This window comes from Micromesistius poutassou, assembly GCF_964030765.1.
Source record: "Micromesistius poutassou genome assembly, chromosome: 7".
In the NCBI taxonomy this organism is placed as follows: Eukaryota; Metazoa; Chordata; class Actinopteri; order Gadiformes; family Gadidae; genus Micromesistius; species Micromesistius poutassou.
In genome coordinates, this window is record NC_140277.1 from 12,518,059 (window position 1) to 12,540,558 (window position 22,500).

Genomic DNA, 22,500 nt, shown 5'->3' on the forward strand with positions numbered 1-22,500 from the left:
ATCATAACAGAGCAGGTGCATTATTTTGTCCACTGATCATCTTCATGATCTCCAAGGTGATAGATTTGAAGGTCATAAAGATGAACAGAAACTATAAAGGCATTATTTAAGGAAGCACGTACGTACATACATAGCATATATATGTTATGACATACTATTTCAATTAAACGATCGATTCGGAGAATAATCTTTCTAAACGAAGAACCGTGCAAGACAAAACATTAGATAATTTTCTTTCAATCATTAATTGGTGAGCCATTCAATGGTCGTGACACTGCTCTGCCTTAGACACATTGACCAATCAAAAAGAAGACGAGAAAGACCAGCAGGAGAAGGACGGAAGTCTTCTAGACAAGACGTGGGAAAGAAAGAAGCATAAGGTACGGTTTTCCTTATTCCTGCAAAACCGCATTAGCTTGAAGAAAACATGTATATTAAGCATATATAATCAAAAAAAAGCTTAATAATGTTGAAGAAGCCTTATGTAGATATACCAAAGTGCATAACATGTAGGCATAGTTCATTTCGGTAGTGCAATATCCGCTCCAAATCGGACACTTGACTGGGGATTGCATAACATGCCACCAGTGGCTCTGGCGGAGCATTGTAATTCATGAAGTGGGTTCTGCTGAGCAGAGCTCAGCTTATATGCGCTTCCGATTTATTATTTATTTCTGACTTTCTTTATTATTCTATACAAACTTTTGCACCACACTAAACATTTTGACCAATGAGCGTCAATTTGATGTTGCGTCATCTACGTCCCTAGGGGGTTTCACTTGTCAACCTACCAAGGGAAATGTATCGTCATGCGCGTACTAGTACTGTGGCCCATAGACATAATAAAGAATAGACGCTATTCATATGCTGTGGCCTTCTTTATAGGTCCATGGTCCATGACTGTGGCGAGCACAGCCGTGGTCGCTCGGGTTCCGGGTTGCCGCAAGGGCTCCCGGGACGGCATCTAACTATCGAACTATTTGGATTTATAGCGCCCTCCTGGTTCTGCTTCACCTCTGTAACTGGGAGTGTTTGATGGGGGTTGCACCACGGTGACGGGTGGGGTCGGCTGGAGTGACGCCTGCACCGAGGCACTCATGTCCGCGGGATGTATTGCGTGTTGGTCCGTTGGTCCATGTAGCTGAGGGCTGCGATGCAGTAGTAGCCTAACCTGGGTTCACGTCTGGTTATTCCCTTGCCGCTCGATACAATATACTATTTATCATACTACAAACTACTAAACCTAGGTTCAAATTGTATCACTTTAGTTAAGGTATTTGTTTAACTCTTAAATTTGTGTCCAACTGTTTGACATTATTAAAATGGTTAGTATGGTTTTAAAGTTACGCTTACTCCATTCAGACTTTTAACAGTTTATTTAAAGTTTTGAACTCTGTTCGAATCTTTACACTCGAATTAAGCTATTCAACATTTCTATACATCTTAATCTATAAAGCTGTTTTAACATTTTAACATTTAACATGTTGAATCTCATTTTTATACTAAAGCGGTTACCGCATTTTCTGCAGGAAATGCATTTTCTTATGTTATATTATTATGTGTGTTAACAGGTAGGCTTATCCCTTCTGCCTAACTTTCATAGCGGAATAATAATTCTTAGGGATGAACAGACGTTCAGCCGTTTGTCTCTTCAGTCATCAATCTTGTGACATTGTTTATTGAAGAACTGTGCACAACATGCTGCTCTCCGTGAGAGTCAGGTACAGAGAGATAAAGGTAATATCCCACATATGAGGGAGTGGTGACGACAGTACGCGTGGCTCCATGCCATATTTGGCGCAACAGCGCCTCCTCCTGAACAAATGCAGTTACATGCATTCATACACTTATCCACTCTCAATCATGTGCGGTTGAAAATAGATCATGCACCAATGTAGGAAAAACATAAATGTGTATGCATCAGTACCAATATCTGAGCTAACCTATTTTATAATTGTAATTATTTGTAATGACAATTGCAGCTATTTTCTGACATGGGAAAAAAAACATGCATCAGAAAGCGGGACGTTTATCGGTAGCGTTTCACTTAGTTGATAGTGATTCATCTTACCATTAGGTGGCAGCAAACCCAAAACTATATACTTAATATAATGTATTCATCAAAAAGCTGTGTGTAGTAATGGTGCCACGGCGACGCCAGGTCAAAGTTAAGACATTGACCTAGCCATCAAAATCAGCTTCCGCGTTGACCCCTGACCCTGTAACGCTTGTTGGTTTTCCCTTAGACGTTCCCTCTGTTTGATTGGCATGTTGCCTGTGCTGGTCGTCCACGGGGGGGCGGGACATATCCCCCAAGAGCGGGTAGGGATGTCCTGCGCAGGGGTGCGTGCCGCGGCCCGGGCGGGCTACGCTGTGCTGCGGGCGGGGCGGAGCATGGACGCAGTGGTGGAGGCTGTCACCCATTTGGAAAACAACCCCAGCTTTAACGCAGGTGAGAGACTCTGCCCAGATTAGGACGACATCATCATCATACCACTTTGTAGCTCAAGAGGCGACTGCCGTTACTGCAGCTTGGAGTCTGCCTGCAGTCCAACATGAGAGGATGAACAAGTAGCGCCACCAAGAGGGCGTATTCTAACCCCTTGTCAATCATGGCTCTAACCTACCGGATCACTACAAGCGCCACGGCACAAATTCACAGTAAACCGTAAGCTTGATGCAGTATTCAGTGGGTGATGCGTTTAGGGGGAGGGAGGAAGATGGAACCAAGACGGGGAGGAACTGCATTTCCTTGTTTTTTACCAAAGGGGTGGACACCACAACTCTGATTATATACTGCCTCATATTTTGTGTAGGACTAATTTGACAGTTTATTTCGCGACAAATCATAAGAAACTAGAGACGACAACAACTCACGTAAACACACATGAGCAGGAAAAGGTACTGTATATATAACATACTGTACTGTATAGGAACATATACTGTATATGTGTGGTGTACACCCACACATACAACCAATTAAACACAAACACCAACCTAACTTATAACTTATCGGATAAACACTCATACGTTGACAGGCTAGCAAAGATACTCTTGGACAAAAGGAGGGACATCAACACAAGCACGTGTAACATGGGTCATAACCAAAGCTGTGTTTGTGTATTCACATTCTTCGGCTGCTAACCCATCAGCAAAACCAATGTACAGTTTAAAGACCAACCTATACTACTTTTGACTCAAAATGTTCAACTTGAGGTGCCATTATAGCCTATAGATTTTGTGGGAAGTGGATCTATTCCTCACCCCTTTTAGGACTGCATAGGTAATGTAACACAATGTGTAGCTTTGAGGAGCCTATGATTGCACACTAGTGTGCTTGTAGGAACACATAACGCTCCTCCCCCCTCCAGATGTGTATCTGTGCTCTGCTCATGCTATGGCCTGAAAGTATGCAGCAATGTTGCAAGAATATGCTCTCAAAGCACAAACTCTATCTACGGTAATGATCTTGCATTCCTTTATGTTATGGATGTAGCCTCCATTGGAGAATAACATAGCAGGGAGTGAGCAAGGCTGGAGAAGGTTTTTAATGTGTCCTGTGTGATGTTGTGTACTGACAACTGTTGACAGAGTCTATAAGGAACACCTTACTGTGCAGTACTAAACAGATTCTCAAAACCTGCCGTTACATATACAAATATCTTCAGGTAAATCTTTTATTTCTGATGGCACAGTCAGTAATACAGTTCAGGTCTTACACTGTATTCATGTCATATCTCTTATTATCTCTTATTATTATTACGGCAGGCTGTGGCTCAGTGCTGAATGTTAAAGGAGAGGTGGAGATGGACGCCATCGTGATGGATGGAAGAACGCTGGCAAGCGGTGCCGTTTCTGCTGTGCGCAACATAGCCAACCCTATTCAGCTGGCCCGCCTGGTCATGGAGAAGGTACAAAGTCCTGTGTAGGTACAAGTGCTTTGTACCATGTTTATGTCGTTCAAGAAGCAAATAGACATGCGTCTTCTATGCACATACAGAACGCACACACGTTACAGGAAAAAAAAAAAAAGAAGAAGAAATCTGATCTCATGAGGGTTAGGTTAGTGATCAATGGGTTTGGTCATGATAAACAGCGATAGCCATATATTGGTTTGGGCATTTATTCACACAACTTTTTTTATCCGTATCCAAGTAACTTCACACCGTCCAATGTGCCGTTTTCCATATTTGTGATATTTGCACTGTGCCTGTTTGATATGCCTTTCAAGATACTTGTAGTGTTGCTACAGCCTTCCTAAACCCAGGTGTTGTGTTTCAGACCAGCCACCTATGCCTGACAGCGGAGGGTGCCAGACAGTTTGCCCGGGCCATGGGGGTGCCGGAGGTCCCGGGGGACTCCCTGATCACTGAATACTCCCGCATGCGCTGGAAGAAGAACCTGGCCCCCGACGCCAACCCTGTTGAGTGTCAGATGTGAGCGGTCAAGTTGTGTTACGTTTTGAGATGCGTACTAGTGTACTGATACACTTTCTGACTCTGAGTCTCGGAACTACCTAACGGAGAACTTTGAGTCATAACTGCTGTGTGTGCACATGCCTGTGTGTAGGGGAAAGATGGGTACGGTGGGCGCCGTAGCAGTGGATGCAGACGGGAACATCGCCTGTGCCACGTCCACGGGCGGCATGCTCAACAAGATGGAGGGTCGAGTGGGAGACACGGCCTGCATAGGTCAGCTCATCTTAATGCACCTTCCTGTTGACCTGGCAAAACAATCAATTTTAATGCAGAAATCCCATGCAATCGACATTGTTACACAAAGAACATGTTTTTTCTTGGTTGTAAATAACTTGTATGTGTGTGTGTGTGTGTCAGGATGTGGGGGCTATGCTGATAACAGAGTAGGAGCAGTATCTCCTACAGGCCATGGAGAAGCCATCATGAAGGTGACGCTGGCGAGACTCATCCTGTTTCACATGGAGCAAGGTACACACACGCTAACCCTGGATCACAAAGGCCTAGCGCTTCAACAACATACAGTGTATGCTCATACAACATGGCCCATATTAAAGCTACAGGAGGGTTTCGGCTGAAACTGCAGCCTGGCTATAGCAAAGGCAAATAAAACTACAGGACGGTTGTGTTCCAAAAGCCTTTCCAAGTCGCCACATTGGAAATTCTGGATAGAACAATGACAGTAAAGAACCATGCAGTGAGTTATTATTCTTTTTATAAAATGGAAAAAAAAAAGTACTAAGACGGTAACTTGGGAGTGTGTGTGACATGACGTGAAACCCTCCCCATGGTGACTCCATCTTCCCTTGTTCGCCCCTCCTGCCAGGGCTGTCCCCGGAGGAGGCCAGCGACCTGGGCCTGGCCACCATGAGGGAGCGTGTGGGGGGGCTGGGCGGCGTGGTGACGGCGGACCCCCAGGGCCGCTGGGCCGCCCGCTTCACCAGTGCCCAGATGGCGTGGGCCGCGGCCCAGGGGGACACCCTGCACTACGGCCTGTACCCCGGAGAGGACCTCACCCAGGGCGTCGGCGACCCCCACTGACGGAGGAGCAGCGGCGCCGGGTTACGTTTCAGAGTCCGAGGGGGGTTTATCCAGATGCTTTTATTTTTGTATTATTTGCGAATCACCGATCAAGTCGTTATTATTTAGGGTTATGTAAAACTATACATGGATGTTAAGTTTAAAACTAAACTGAAAGGCTTTCCAAAATATAACTGTTTTTAATGTCGATATGTTTGGTAATAATGAATCCTGAATTGTGTCATTAACAGAGCAGGTGCATTGTTTTGTCCGCTGGCTAAAGCTGTTTCTATCCGCATTTGATAAATTGGACATTGGCACTTTCGTCCACTAGATGGGGTTATTTCGACGAATATGTTTGACAAAACACACACACACACACACACACACACACACACACACACACACACACACACACACACACACACAGGATCCATATGTTCTGTATGTTATTTCTTAACTCTTATCATCAATATCATATCTTTGCTTCCTCTATAGTTATAAAGATTCATTGTTCAGTTGAGGAGAGTTAGGATGATAAAATCATTCAGTTATCAGTAATTATTACATTTCAATTACTTTATTGATCGCTCTATTGGTAAATTCTGTAGTATTTCTGTATCAAACATTTGTGATTATTCTTGTATAAATACAGTCATATCACTATATATTACGTTGATGTTGATTTGTATGACTTAAATACTTGTATGACTTAAATAGATAGTGTATTAAATGTACTGGGGTCATGGGTGGGGATAGATAGTGTATTAAATGTACTGGGGTCATGGGTGGGGATAGATAGTGTATTAAATGTACTGGGGTCATGGATCTGGGCCCCGTTTCCCGATAACGATGGGATCCATGCTCGTACGATGGATCTCATGATGCATCGTTAATTTTAGGGGAGCGTTTCCCGAAACTCATCTTAAAAGGATCTCCGGCTGGTTGGACAAATTTGCCTTATTGGGTTAGCGCTACCGTTTTCAACACAAACGTGACAGTAAAACACACCAATGTTTTTGTTTTGGCGAGATATTAAAAGATTAACGTTTTACCAGTAAGTCGCCATTGTTGTTTTGTACCCATTGCATTCTGGGCCGTGACGTAGATTGGTCCCAACGCCGCTACAAACCTACTGTGTGTAAACGATACCGTTATCAAAAGTTCTGCCATTACCTCGATTAGCTAGCGAAATGTCTGCCGTTCAGCCATTCCAGTTCGAGCCTGAATGTGCCGTAAATACGGAGGAAGGTAATCAGCAGGGTAATCTCGTAGGTGAGGAGGAGGAAGAGGAGCAGGAGGAGGAGACAGTAGGGAACACGCGTTGGTGTGATTGTGGCAATTGTGTCCCAATGCTTACTGAAAGGGAGAGTGTTTGCTGTAAGGGACTCCACTTCTTATCAGCAGCTGTCCAGGGCCCCGTTTCCCGATAACGATGGATTCATGCTCGTACGATCCATCGTACGATGGATCTCACGATGCATCGTTAATTTTAGGGGAGCGTTTCCCGAAACTCATCTTAACATGAACGCGCGTGCTCTGCTCTTACGACGTCGTAGGATTGTAGCTGTCTACTGACACGGTGCTGAAATGGGCTCCGTATGAGGGGGAGACGCAGGAATGTTGTTGGATTAAACTATATTTTGTGGCAGCAAAAAAATATCTCCCCATCAAGGCCAACAGCAGAGTAGCCTACGAAAAGAATAGACTAATATGAATGCTACAAATATTAAAACACAATTGATTTGGTCTAGGCCGACCTATGCTATATCAGTCCTAATCCCGAACGCACCGTGCGTACATTGTTTCACGGCATTTTCTCCCCTGAAATAATTCCATATTAAAAAAAATAAAAAATAGCATGTGTCTGTGTGACAACTAGGCCTATAGCATTTATTCAAATGTGCTGATTTCTGAAACATGCTTTGCGCCGCAAAGAGGGCAGACTTTCTCTGATTTCTGCATTCCGTTTCATTCATTCATTCAGTGATTGACGCGCCGCGCACTCTATAAACTTTGGTGTCAACATTAAAAATGCAACGTTCCATTCATTCATTATCATTCAAACGCAGAGGCATTGACACGGCTATTGCTGTTGCTGGTCTAGATAGATTCCTGCCCATATTGTTGGGCAGGGGTATGATGATGCGGGCAATGTAAGCGGGAATGGCACGCATCGATTCGCAGCACAGTTTCCCGCAGCAGTCTACGTTCACTGCAGAAACCACGCTCTCAACTTGGCGATTGTGCACTCCACTAAGGTCAGGGATGTTCGTAACTGTCTAGACACGGTCCAATAAATAGTGAACTTCATCACAGCCTCACCGACGCGCCTACAGTGCTTTATGGCAAACAAACGGAACAAAAAACGCCTGCAGAAATTCTCCGACACCCGCTGGTGTCAGCATGATTCATGTACAGTATGTCTTCTGTCATTGATCAATATGGGGACATTTTAACCACGATGGTTGAATTAAAATCAGACAGCAAGTGCCGCTCGCAAGCGACCTCCAACACGAGCAACGGAATCATTTGATTTTATTATATGCCTTGTGATAGGGTTGCCTTGTGACGTGGCGTTTGATCGCCTACATTTCGACTGCGCATGGATTTTTGGAATTTTAAATTGCTGCAATTTGTGTTGACTTCTAACATGTCTGTCTTTGCTGTTTAAATCTAACAGTAGTCTACGAATAATATATATGCGGGAACCACTGTTTTTGGGGTATTGCGAAATAGCGCCAGCTGGACATTCAGTGGTATTGGATGACGTGTTTTAATAAAACACATCCAATACACGGAATGTCCAGCTGGTGACTCCACTGAGGCTATAGTAACGATGCATCCTAGTGCTTAACGAGTACCCCTGTAGGCGTCGTTAGCTACGAGGGTTTTAACGACGTCGTTACGTAACGATGCTTTCGGGAAACGGTCCGAAAATTCTGCGATGATCGTACGACGGTGTTAACGACGTCGTTAGGCTAACGATGCTTTCGGGAAACGGGGCCCAGGGTAAACCTCAAGATCAACAGAAGAAGGGCCCTAACTTGCGCCCGGCGCAATTGACTTTCTACACCGACGCATGTGTCGTTATTTTCCCCCCGCAACAACCAGGCACCACTACACTTGCATGTTAAATATTATGATGTCAAAGATTATTCATACGTGTGAAACTGCATAGAAATAGCGTGTGGATTGTGGAAACATTTTTTTTCCATAGGGCTGCATGAATGAACATGAATGAAGTAGCCTATAGTAGGCTGTGCCATGCGTTAAAATAATAATAATAATAATAACAATAATACATTCGAGCAAAGTATATTCCAGGGTCCGTGTACGAAGTATAATTCATTTACAGTTGTTCATGTTGTATAATGAAACAGGCCAGTTTAGGGGGTATTGCCTAATTTCATTGTCCGAGACGTGCAATACAATTCAGCGCGCCAAAGCGTCAGCTTGTTTCATTAAGATTGTTAAGCTATACTTTATTGATCACTGACAGGAAAAAATCAAATTAATCAATTAGATCAAAATCTATGACAAAGTATAAATACAGAAATATAAGATGTGTCTGTCGTCTCCTGGTCCTTCTTTAGTGGTCAGTTTATAAATCCTCTGCATGAAGGGTCACTCTACAGGTGTCTCTGGTGCTGAGCTGGCCCAGCACCACCCCAGCCTCCAGCGGCTTTGGTTCTGCTCTGTATCGTATGTAACCTGTATAATGGGTTAAGGTATCTGATGTAGGCCTACCCCACGGGGGATTGTACAGGGCTGAGGGCTCCCTGTCGTCAAGTGTTCTTTGGGGTTCTGTATCTGCACGTCGTCATGCTTTACATCCTACAGCAGGGAACACTAGAAAAGAGTGAACCTAAATGAAAGAATAGTTAAGTTTGTCCATATGACCCAAAATGACCCAAAACGACCTTATCTACTGGTTGCAGAAACAGCAAAACGTCAGAATGTCCAGGTTCTCTGCCAAAACAGAGTGGATGTCTTTCATTTTATTCTCAGTGAATTCTACATTAAAACAGCTGTTTTATTAGGTGTTATTTCATGGAACTGATGAGGATATTTAATTAATTAATAAATAAATATTTATTTATTCAATCTAAAAGAGACCCCAGGTCTCTCTCTCTCTCTCTCCCGAGGGTCCTTGACTTATAGGTCACCTTTTAATTACAATTACACTTACTGTAGGGCTACATTTATAGTATATTATCTACTAATTTTAGCAAACCTTAATGCCCTAATGCCCTGATTCATATGAAAGAGACCAGATGTCTCTATCAACACGATTTATTTATAAAAGGAGGAACCTTTGGCATTTCTTTCGGAGGAAGCGAAGCAAAAATCAAGTTCCTGTTTTCCCCCAGAAAAACACGTCATCTTAGTCCGTCCCCAAGAAACTGAAACAAGAATAATATCAAATGTATTTCTAAGATTTCTGATGACTACAAAGCTATTTTCAATGACGATATTTTTTGATATAGGAGGGGTGCGGGGCAATACGCCGTGCCTGTAACATTATTTTACAACCCCATTGGCGCCCTCTAGTGGCCAAGCCGCGTCATGATAGCCTATAATAAAGTAGTCTGATAATAAACTAAATCTACTACATAATCTACTAGATAACTACATTATCTATAATAATATAATGACATAGAGTAAAATGTATACCAGATACTATAACCATTAATAAACCAATATATAACCAATAAACCAATATATAAACAACATTTGTGAGTAGGGAATAGAAATACCTATTGTATGAATGCAATGATTGTAATACCCATGAATGTAATAACTTTTTCTGAATAATTTCTGACGATGTTTAAAATTATTTACTGCTTTTATATTATCAATTATCATTATCATAAAACATGCTGCGTATGATTGATCATCTACTTGTTGATGTCTCTCTCTCTCTCTCTCTCTCTCTCTCTCTCTCTCTCTCTCTCTCTCTCTCGCAAGTTGCCCTGCACATCAGCACACAGGAAATTACACACACACACACACATATATATATATATATATATATATATATATATATATATATATATATATATATATATACATATTACACATGTCATGGAAATGGTGCAAGGTGTTGCAAGGAACACAGCTGTGTTGACTGCCTTCTGCTGGGATCTACTGGGTTCTATATACTGGGTTATGTTCAACTGGTATATATGTTCTACTGGGTAATTTTTTATGGAGTTCTGTTTTACTGGGTTCTGTTCTACTGGGTTCCGTTCAACTGGGTTCCGTTCTACTGGGTTCCGTTCTGGGTTCTGCTCTTCTGGGTTCTGCTGGGTTATGTTCTACTGGGTTATGTTCTACTGGGTTCTGTTCTACTGGGTTCTGTTCAACTTGGTTCCGTTCTTCTGGGTTCTACTGAGTTATGTTCAACTGATTTCTGTTCTACTGGGTTCTGTTCAACTGGGTTCCGTTCTTCTGGGTTCTACTGAGTTATGTTCAACTGGGTTCTGTTCTACTGGGTTCTGTTGGGTTCCGTTCTACTGGGTTATGTTTTGTTGGATTCGGTTCTGCTGGGTTCTACTGAATAATACCATTCATCAACGTGAGGATGATGCATCGACTGCAGGAGAGCAGATCAGCTCGCAGTCAGAACGGTTCACTTCTCCTCCCTCACTGGGGAAGAACTAGGCCCCATACACCAGCATCTATTTATACTCCTCTCTCTCTCTCTCTCTCTCTCTCTCTCTCTCTCTCTCTCTCTCTCTCTCTCTCTCTCTCTCTCTCTCTCTCTCTCTCTCTCTCTCTCTCTCTCTCTCTCTCTCTCTCTCTCTCTCTCTCTCTCTCTCTCTCTCTCTCTCTCTGCAGAATTCTGCAGTTTTCTGTTGAAGTCCAAAAATGACCCCCCTACCAATCGCACAAGAGTCAGGAGCTGACTGACCAATCACAGGTTTGCATGGGCGGGATCTAGGGTGGCACCCCGTCAGCACAGAAATCACTGACTTGCGTGCGAGTGCGCGTGTAGCCTATTTGATGAGTGAGAGAGATAGAGAGAGAGAGGCACGCGCGCACACACACACACACACACACACACACACAGCGTGGGAGAAAGAGAGAGAGGGAGACGCACACACAGAATGAGAGAGAGAGAGAGAGAGACAGAGAGAGTGTGTGAGAGACAGAGAAAGAGAGAGAGAGAGAGAGAGAGAGAGAGAGAGCGAGCGTCCTTTGCTGCGCCACTACAGAAGAAGCTCGAGCCCTGAACTGCTCCTTGACGTGCGCCGACTTTCGTCAACCACGCACACGCCGACATCCCTCCTCCGACTCCGCCGTCCGCCGCACCGTCCGCAGCCAATCTGCGTTGGGTTCTCGTACCTGCGGCACGACAGAGGTTCGGCGGGTGCACACCCGCTTTTGGACAGTCGTCGTGATGTCGGGGGCGCTGGAGGCAGCGCGCGGGGATAAGCTCCAGGACGGCGAGTACGGCGCGAGAGCCGCCAAGCGCGCGAAGACAGAGCGGCACGAGGAGGAGGTGGAGGAGGAGGAGGAGGAGGAAGGAGAGGAGTTGGAGGACGGGGAGGACGCGGAGGACTCGGACCCGGGCTCGGTAGCGGAGCAGGCGGCCCTGGGTACCGGAGGAGAGGCGGCGGAGGACGGCCGGTGGAGGGCGAGCCAGCACGCTACGGCAAGTGGGATGAGATGAAGACATGCGTGTTGTGGTGTCGGTGTGTGTGTATGTGTGTGTGTGGGGGGGGGGGATCTGTGTGTGTTGTCTGTGTGTGCGCGTGTGTGCGCGCGTGCGACGTCACGACTCACGGAGATGAATGATGAAACACACCTTGGCGGGTGTTGGGTTCTCGCGACGTGTGCGTGCATGTTCGGTGCAGGGCCGCGGCTCTGCAGGGCGCGTGTTGGATCTCGTTTCCACATCCTAGTAGTGGCCATTGCCCATATTAGGTTGCGCCTAATAATTCTATCTCTCTCTCTTTTTCTCTCTCTCTCTCTCTCTCTCTCTCTCTCTCTCTCTCTCTCTCTCTCTCTCTCTCTCTCTCTCTCTCTCTCTCTCTCTCGCTCCCTCTCTCTCACTCTATCTCTCTGACACAAACCCACTCACATGCTGTGAGTGATCGGTGGGAGAGTGATCGTGTGTATGTGTCTGTGTGTGTGTGTGTGTGTGTGTGTGTGTGTGTGTGTGTGTGTGTGTGTCTGTGTGTGTGTGTGTGTGTGTGTGTGTGTGTGTGTGTGTGTGTGTGTGTGTGTCTGTGTGTGTGTGTGTGTGTGTGTGTGTGTGTGTGTGTGTGTGTGTGTGTGTGTGTGTGTGTGTGCTTGAGGGTGAGGTTTTGTCCAGTAACCAGAGTGCAGGTGGATGGGAGTGAACCCAGCAGTGGTTGTTTCCCCCCCAAGGGCCAGCGTCTGGAGCCCAGGGGTCCAGGCTGCAGGACACCCCTGGGGGTCTCACTGTGTTCACTAGGGTTGTGTTCACCAGGGCTGTGTTCACTTTATTCACCAGGGCTGTGTTCACCAGGGCTGTGTTCACTTTATTCACCAGGGCTGTGTTCACTAGGGCTGTATTCACTTTATTCATCAGGGCTGTGTTCACCAGGGCTGTGTTCACTAGGGCTGTATTCACTTTATTCACCAGGGCTGTGTTCACCAGGGGTGTGTTCACCAGGGCTGTGTTCACTAGGGCTGTGTTCACTAGGGCTGTGTTCACCAGGGCTGTGTTCACTAGGGCTGTATTCACCAGGGCTGTGTTCACTAGGGCTGTGTTCGCTAACTTCGCTTTATTCACTTGGGCTGTATTCACCAGGGCTGTATTCACTGTGTTCACTAGGGCTGTGTTACCTAGGGATGTGTTCATCAGATTCAACCTATTCAAGAGGTTGGTTTTCACTAGGGCTTTATTCACCATATTCACTATGGATGTTTTCACTAGCGTTGTTGTTACTAGGGCTGTATTCACCATATTCACTAGCGTTGTTGTTACTAGGGCTGTATTCACCATATTCACTAGGGTTGTTTTCACTAGGGCTGTATTCATCATATTCACGAGGGCTGAATTCACCATATTCACTGGGGATGTTTTCACTAGGGTTGTTTTCACAAGGGCTGTATTCACCATATTCACTGGGGATGTTTTCACTAGGGTTGTTTTCACAAGGGCTGTATTCACCATATTCACTAGGACGGTTTTCCCTTGGGCTCTATTGATGATATTCACTAGGGATGTGATCATTAGGGCTGTATTCACTAAAGATGTATTCTCTAGACGTGTGCACTAGGGTGTATTCACTAGTGCGGTATTCCCTGTATTTATTAGGGAGGTATTCAATGTAGTCACTAAAGATGTAGCCACTGTATCACTGTACTGACTTGGAAATTGAAAGTGAACACATTCAACTCTTACATGACTGTAGACAAAGAGGTCCACCATAGCGTGCTGCCTTGTGCCTGGGACAGGTGCACAGAGGAAGTGAGGAGGCGGTGGTCGCAGCTCTCTGTGGTTTGGAGAGTAGAGAAGGCTGTCATGGTCACATGATGTCGGCCCTTCATCTTCACTCCATCACGCAGTTGTCGTTCGTGAGGCAGTTTCCAGTGAGGCTGACAGTTTCCAGTGAGGCTGACGGTTTCCAGTGAGGCTGACCGTTTCCAGTGAAGCCGAGAGTTTCCAGTGACCTTACGTTGGACCGAAAACAGTAAAAAACAGTTTACACAGTAGAATGTCTCAATGAAACTGATAGAGATGGATGGATGGATAATAGATAGAAAGAATACCAAATTACAACAAATAGGAATTTACAATAGGCAATGAAATAATGTGTATCAAATAAAATATACTTTAATCAACAAAGACTATTTGTATCTGAATTCTGCTTTCAGCTTTTAAGCAATAATATGGTATTTATATATAGACAGAACGAGAGAGAGAGAGAGAGAGAGAGAGAGAGAGTGACAGACAAGATGATACTTTAATCATGGTCAGTGTTGTTGCCTCACAGGTAGTTTGATAGAACAATGTTTGGGTTGGGCTGTTGAAAGGAGCTGTCTTGTTTTCCATCCCGTCCAACAAGATGTTCTGACCTTGCCTCCTGGCTTCTCCTACTTAAAGACTTATACATTATTTACAGAGCTCGCCTGGTCTCTGTAGCATGCAGCATCTTTCTAGAATGTTATCCGAGGGAAGAGAAGGCAGTGGTGTTGTTTGGTTTTAGTTTCAGGGAGAGACATTGTTGGTGCTCACATCCATGCTCTCTAAGTTGCCCTGCACATCAGCACACAGGAAATTACATGTATGTCATAATGCAGGTGGAAATGGTGCAAGGTGTTGCAAGGAACACAGCTGTGCTGACTGCCTTCTGCTGGGATCTACTGGGTTTACTGTTTTACTGGGTTCTACTGGGTTCTGTTTTACTGGGTTCTGTTCTGCTGGGTTCTATTGGGTTCTGTTCTACTGGGTTCTACTGGATTCTGCTGGGTTCAGCCAGTGTTAAGTGATTGACTACACAGAATGTTTTATTCTGCTATATGATGCTATAATGAAGCACAGCCCAGCTACCTAGATCTGTTCTTAATGGTGTGGTGCAGAGACAGTGGGATTAGGGAGTGGTGACAGATCCTAGTTTGGGTTTGTGTGCTGTGAGGCTTTCCTCTAGAGACAGTGAAGAGACGCAGACGGAGAACCGCCGGACTAAAGGGTCACACTGGAGCAGCTTCGGGGTTGTGGAGACGTCTATCGTCACGGTCCGAAGACACACATGTTTACAGCTGGTAACCACAAAACCTCCTTTCAAGTATAACTGATATTTGCTAGTATCCAAACGACTGGTTTTCATTCTAGTTCAGTTACGCTATTTATCTTGGGTTGTTATTTTTTTCACATCAGGTTCGACTTATTGAACGTATAGGTCGTCGTTTTGTCTCCTCCTCTTCAGTCCAGCTTCGGGAAACATTAAGACGAAATGAGTACAAGCGGCCCGTTGTGAATGACCAGGTATTATTTATTTAGAGCTCTGGTGGGCTCCGTATAGCTCTGTGCAGTGATGGGCTGCTCGCTAGCTACGGAAATGTACAGTTAACGGTTCATGGAAACCAAAGCCTGGGCCTGCAGAAGCAGAGTGGCAGTATGAGCTGTGAGTCTCTCTGGGTGGGAGTCATTAGATCGTGAATGTGTGATTGTCAGTGCAGGCGGTGGGGGGGGGGGGGGGGGGAGTGGGGGGTGTATAATGTGTGTGCAATGTATAGGACTAGATTGGGGATTGGCAGGCTAGGTATGTGAACATGTTATTGCACGTCTGGATGGTTGGATTTATAGAATAATGAATGGTAGAACAGAGGTGGGTGGCTGTTCCTCGTTTTATGTATATTATGTTGTAATGTACAGAATTAGGTAAGACTTCCTTCAGCTCATATGCGGCATACGCCTGGAATGACTTTCAGAACATAATAGATCTGAAGTCATTGCCCTCCATAGATGTTTTTAAAAATCTCTTAAAAACAACTTTAATAGAACAGTGTCACTGTTTCTAGCTTTATCTCTGTCTCATTAACACTTTTAAATGTATTCTTGCTTGTTGTCTATGTCTTCTCTGTACCTAAGCTGTGCTTGTCTTCTTGTATTCTTGCTTGTGCTTTTTGTTTGCTTATGCTTTGCTTGTCAGTCTGTCTGCGGTCCATGTCATCTCTGCACTGTAACTACTTGTCGGCTATCTTGGCCAGGACTCCCTGGAAGACGAGATATTAGATCTCAATGGGACCTTAGCTAAACATAAAAATAATCATAACGTTATAATAAATCTATAATTGAAGGTACATGCGTGTGTGTGTGAGTGTGTATGGTTGTGTGTGTGTATTGGTGTGTCTGTATGGTGTGTGTGTGTGTGTGTGTGTGTGTGTGTGTGTGTGTGTGTGTGTGTGTGTGAAGACACATGAGCAGTCAGGCTCCAAGTTGAGCTGTTTAAATTTTTATGTCCTGATTACTTACTAACTAACCTACATACTGTGGTACCGGAAACCTGTGTGTGTGTGTGTGTGTGTGTGTGTGTGTGTGTGTGTGTGTGTGTGTGTGTGTGTGTGTGTGTGTGTGTGTGTGTGTGCGTGTATTGCGGTATTGTAGAAGCAGACAAGAAGACACATCACATTACATCCCACATGACATTTATTTATTCAGACTGTTCTTCTCTTAACACAAACAAACGCACACCCGCAGACACACACACACACACACACACACACACACACACACACACACACACACACACACACACACACACACACACACACACACTGCAGTCGCTCTCTTCTTGCCTGGCCTATGGCCTACATTCAATGTCTTTCTATCAGCTTTAAATAACACAGACACGCACACCCACACACACACACACACACACACACACACACACACACACACACACACTTCCTACACACACACACACACACTCCCTCCCCAGCAGTGTGTGGGAGATTATTGCTGACTACTAGAGATAGGAGATAGGGGAAGTGGTGTTGTGGTGTTGTTGGGGGACAACTGTGCTGCAGCCTTGTGTTACGGTGACCTTGTGAGACAGCGAGAGGCTGCACTGGACTGAACTGGACTGAACTGGACTGGACTGGACTGGACTGGACTGCACTGGACTGCACTGGACTGAACTGGACTGCACTGGACTGGACTGAACTGGACTGGACTGAACTGGACTGAACTGGACTGAACTGGACTGCACTGGACTGGACTGAACTGGACTGGACTGAACTGGACTGCACTGAACTGGACTAAACTGGACTGGACTGAACTGGGCCGCTGCACTGGACTGAACTGGGCGGCACTGGGTTATACTGGACTGAACTGGGCTGCACTGGACTGCACTGGGCTGAACTGGACTGCACTGGACTGAACTGGGCTACACTGAGGCTTATGACAGAGGCTAGTGACACAGAGGCTAGTGACAGAGGCTAGTGACAGAGAGGCTAGTGACAGAGGCTAGTGACACAGAGGCTAGTGACAGAGGCTAGTGACACAGAGGCTAGTGACAGAGGCTAGTGACACAGAGGCTAGTGACAGAGGCTAGTGACACAGAGGCTAGTGACAGAGGCTAGTGACAGAGGCTAGTGACAGAGGCTAGTGACAGAGGCTAGTGACACAGAGGCTAGTGACAGAGGCTAGTGACAGAGGCTAGTGACAGAGGCTAGTGACACAGAGGCTAGTGACACAGAGGCTAGTGACAGAGAGGCTAGTGACAGAGGCTAGTGACAGAGGCTAGTGACACAGAGGCTAGTGACAGAGGCTAGTGACACAGAGGCTAGTGACAGAGGCTAGTGACAGAGGCTAGTGACACAGAGGCTAGTGACAGGCTAGTGACACAGAGGCTAGTGACACAGAGGCTAGTGACACAGAGGCTAGTGACACAGAGGCTAGTGACAGAGGCTAGTGACACAGAGGCTAGTGACAGAGGCTAGTGACAGAGAGGCTAGTGACAGAGGCTAGTGACAGAGGCTAGTGACAGAGAGGCTAGTGACAGAGAGGCCAGAGCGGTCCTATTTGAAGACTAGAAACTGGACACGGTTTCCAGCAACCCGCCCAGAGGAGGTGGAAGTGAGACCAAGACGCAAGGGAAGTAAGAGTGGACGGCAGCCCAGCGAGCAGGAGGCCGGAGAACCATACACTGTCAACACAACTTAGAACCACACACACTGCTCACACAACTCAGAACCACACACACTGCTCACACAACTCAGAACCACACACACTGTTAACACAACTCAGAACCACACACACTACTCACAGAACTCAGAACCACACACACTACTCACACAACTCAGAACCGCACACACTGCTCACACAACTCAGAACCGCACACACTGTGCCTGTGCTGGTTCAGTGTTGGTTCTACACTCCAACTCCCCAAGAACCAGCTCGATGTTCCACAGACTTAAAGTCCATGTTGCAGGTTAACCAGAAGTTTAGATTAATGGGTACATAAAGCACTCAAAATAAGTATATAATTAATAAAAATGTCTCCAAAATAGCGTTAAAGTCCAGTTTTTTGTCGTTTTTGGTAGTAACGGGTGTTTTCTACCGCAACTCGGCGATGACGTCACGTTGGGGAGACGTGGTGGAAGGTAGCCTCAGCCTAGTACTAGAACTAGGGTGTCTGGGATGAGGAAGAGGTGGCAAGAACCACAAATGACATGTATGATGGCCCACAACCGTATAATTTCGAACCTGTCAGACGTGAGAGGGCGAATGAGGAATTGCCGAGAACTGATGGCTGTCAAAGCCGATTGAATGCATGGTCAGAGGAGAATGGGTGAAGAGTTGCTATCATTTAGCAATGCAGCAACGAGCGCTGGAGCTAGTCTATGAACAGCAGTGCATACAATAACAACACTTTTTTTTTAACTGTCAGTGAATAGCACAGAATGAAAGTCAACGTTTTCTTTATATCTAGTGACAGTGATTATAGTCAAGTCGTAATTTCTTGAACCCAGAAATGTTGAGTACCCTAAAGTTTTATTACACAAATGTCATCTAATGGATGGAATTTAACTTGGTTGCTAAAAGTTGCACTTTGAGCAATTTGCATAATTAGCATAATAAGCCAATAAAGTCAAGACACCACAGGTGAATAGTGTAAAAAATTGAAATAATAGATATCACCATGAAACTTTCTCAGTTGATTACTTATGTTAAGATGAGAAAAAAATGTATTGCACGTTTTTTGTATTTTAATGTTTAAATATGCAAATGAGGCCATATAGCATCAAATATGCACTCATTTGCATACAGACAAAATCAGATTGTTTGATAAAGTCATGCTCAAAATATTTTTTCCAAGGGTAAACACGTATACTTGGGGGTCTGAGTTGGTGAAAACCTTTAAGGAACCTGGTCAGGAGGCAGTGAAATTAAGTGCCCCATGCAAAATAACTATATAACAGCATGCACACACACACAAACCCACAAGAACTATATACAAGAACTATATACAATATGCAAAATAACTATATCCAGCATGCACACGTACACAAATGCACAATAACTATTTACAACATGCAAAATAACTATATACAGCATGCACATACACACAAACCCACAAGAACTATATACAGCAAAAGACAGAACTTTATACAGCATGCACACAGACACACACAATAACTATATACAAGAACTGCAAACAGCATGCACACACACACACACACACACGCTGTAAAATAACTATATAGAGTATGCAAACACACACATATATTTAACAACAACCACACAATCCCACTCAATAGCCTTCACCATCTTCATCATTTCTTTGCTCATTCCCTTCAGTCTCATCATCTTCTTGGTCTTTATTTGTATGTGTTGTGAATGGGTTGCAGCAGCGGACCTCACCCCCTTCACACTTGCAGTAGTCAGTGCAACTGAGACTTGCAGCATGGCAGCTGCAGTTTCCTTTGCTGCAGGCCTTCAATGTGCTGCAGCTACAGCTGGTGACATCGAGTAGATTTACTGGAGCCACTGCCTGGATGGCAAGAGCGGGCATGACATTCATTAGCAACCTTCCATCCAAACTTTGTGATGTCTCTGGCCTCTGCCCTCTCTGACCTGCAGCCTTCCACAACATGACCTGAAGATGAGCATGCAGTATGTGCAGCATCAGGTTGGCATCAGTTGGAGGAAGCTTTTTTTAGTTTAGGAGGCTTTTTGCTGCGACTGTAGATCTTGTAGCGAGTGTTATTCATTCATTTATTTATCCACATGTAGTTTATAGTTCAACTCCAGATGGAAATGATGTTAGAGGTATTGTCATTCACAGTGGGAGAGTAAAGTGATCAAGTGGAGAGTACAATAGCAAGTGACCGTGAAATTCAGTGTCTGGACTAAATAGGTTAATGAAAAGTAAAAGCTAAATATCTAATACCATAGCCTGATCAATAAAACAATAACTCGTATTGTATCGTAAAATCGTATCGATTAGAGACTGGACCACCGAATCTAGCAATGGTCTAATGTGTCAATACTGCCTCCTTACCAGGTTCCTTAAAGGTTTTCACCAACTCAGTCCCCATTGGAAAAATAATTTTGAGCCTGGCTTTATCACACAATCGGATTTTGTGTGTATGCAAATTAGAGCATATTTAGGCAAGGCAACTTTATTTATAGCACTTTTCATACACAAGGCAGACTCAAAGTGCTTCACATATAAACATTGTCATACAATAAAAGATAGAGATAGGGCCTCATTTGCATATGTAAACATTAAAATACAAAAAACATGCAATACTTTTTCTTCATCTTAACATAAGTAATCAACTGAGAAAGTTTCATGGTGATATTGATTGATTGATTGATATCTTTATTTCGATCATGTAAACGACAGTGTAAAAAAAAAATAATAATAATAATAAATAAATAAGATAAAATAATAATATAATAAGTGAACAGAAAAAATGTATACACAACATCTCATAAGCAACGCAGTTTACATGAGCGAAAAGGAGAAGGAAGAAGTATAAAGCGAAAAGGAGTAGGAAGAAGTATAATAATATCAATTTTTTTAATTTTTTTTACCCTATTCACCTGTGGTGTCTTGACTTTATTGGCTTATTATGCTAATTATGCTAATTGCTCAAAGTGCAACTTTTAGCAACCAAGTTAAATTCCATCCACTAGGTCTATAGATGACATTTCTGCAATAAAACCTTAGGGTACTCAACATTTCTGGGTTTACTATTGGGCCTATGGGGACTACGACTAGAGTTCAGATACGTACCGGTACTTAGTCAGAAGATCTAGAAATAGAAGGCATAATGCTAGCTATGGGCTAACTTGCCAGTCCCACCTGTGAAATTCCCCCCCCAGATAATCCCTAATTAAATCTCCCCCCTGACGTTGTAAACACATTTCCGATTAGTTATCCCACGTTTTGATGGTAGCCTACTAGCTCCAGTAACAACATCTTTGCCTAGTGTTTATTTCTAAGCTTTTACCCAGTGTGCGAAATACCCGTCAATATTCGTGGGGTCCCCATCTCCCGTTGCTTAATACCGATCTACATTCCTCAATATGCAGTAGGCCTATAACATTACAGTATTTCATCGATGCAAGCCAAGACAATCAGTCTATAGCCTACATGACAACACACACGCACACACTTAACAATTTTGCTAAACCGATATGCTATAGTATTCGTAAAGCAACACTGATATAGGAGGCTGCATTAGCTAAAGTTGTTTCGATACACGTTGTTTTATAACAAGGAGAGGCAAAGATGTGCATTAAAATGCAAACACGACAATAATTGGCATCAATCTGGCGCATTTAGAAGAGCAATCTACTGAATAAATGCTAAAAAAAATAAAAAAAAGTATATAGCCTGTATCAGACATGCAATCAGTGAACTTGCAAATGAGAGCCTGCAGTATGACCGATCGGTGTGATATTATTTAACCATCCATCTACCGGCGGATGCTGACAGCCCACAACGAGCCAAACATCACCACTGCGGGTGTGCTCTCTCTCGCTCTCGCACGCACGTACACAATCACTCCAACTTCTCCAACTCCAAGGCAAGGCTGCTTCACTAAGACCACAACCAACCACAACTAACCATGCAGTAGTGCGACGCCGGGAAGGACACAACGCACAGTCGCACACACTCATCTTATGCACAACAATCAGTTCTATCATCAACATTCAGTCACTGCAAGGATTTAAATCGCCTCTTACCTTAAGTTAGAATGGTTTGGTGCACATGACTAATTTGCATATGCACACAGGACTGGCTGGCTCCGCTTGGCAAAAAATATTTATGTATAACATAACATATTTATCTATATCCATCTATCAACGCATGTGTCTAGTTTTAATGTAATGTCTTTTGTGTATGTCCAGTCAGACTTGTTGTCTCCCTTGTTCTGTGTGGTCTTGTAGCCTACTGTCCTGTGTGAGCCGAATCAACAAAATGAATTCCTGACGATTTGTGTCGTTTGGCAATAATAAATACTTGAATAGGCTATCTATCTGTCTAGGCTATCTATATAATCT

General features: G+C 44.3%; 2 protein-coding genes across 2 annotated transcripts in view; both read left to right on the forward strand.

Moving 5' to 3' along the window:
- The first annotated feature begins 320 nt into the window (after positions 1 to 320).
- Positions 321 to 6,082, forward strand: asrgl1 (asparaginase and isoaspartyl peptidase 1). Its single transcript, XM_084470523.1, has 7 exons — positions 321 to 380; positions 2,247 to 2,452; positions 3,769 to 3,911; positions 4,282 to 4,436; positions 4,570 to 4,691; positions 4,836 to 4,946; positions 5,302 to 6,082. Exons 2-7 carry the CDS (start codon positions 2,269 to 2,271, stop codon positions 5,514 to 5,516), a joined length of 930 nt encoding a protein of 309 aa, XP_084326649.1. The 5' UTR covers positions 321 to 380; positions 2,247 to 2,268; the 3' UTR covers positions 5,517 to 6,082.
- A 5,597-nt stretch (positions 6,083 to 11,679) lies between these two features.
- Positions 11,680 to 22,500, forward strand: part of hnrnpll (heterogeneous nuclear ribonucleoprotein L like) — a 27,662-nt gene continuing 16,841 nt past the window's right edge. Inside the window, 1 exon segment of the mRNA XM_084470522.1 lies at positions 11,680 to 12,156. Coding sequence (XP_084326648.1) covers positions 11,902 to 12,156 — 255 coding nt within the window. The 5' untranslated portion in view covers positions 11,680 to 11,901.

What these genes read in the sequence shown, in the direction of transcription:
- asrgl1 (XM_084470523.1), top strand. Translation starts at nt 2,269, where the DNA reads ATGTTGCCTGTGCTGGTCGTCCACGGGGGGGCGGGACATATCCCCCAA. An exon ending in GGGAGACACGGCCTGCATAG is followed by an intron (nt 4,692 to 4,835) that starts GTCAGCTCATCT and finishes TGTGTGTGTCAG; the next exon opens with GATGTGGGGGCTATGCTGAT. An exon ending in CCTGTTTCACATGGAGCAAG is followed by an intron (nt 4,947 to 5,301) that starts GTACACACACGC and finishes CCCTCCTGCCAG; the next exon opens with GGCTGTCCCCGGAGGAGGCC.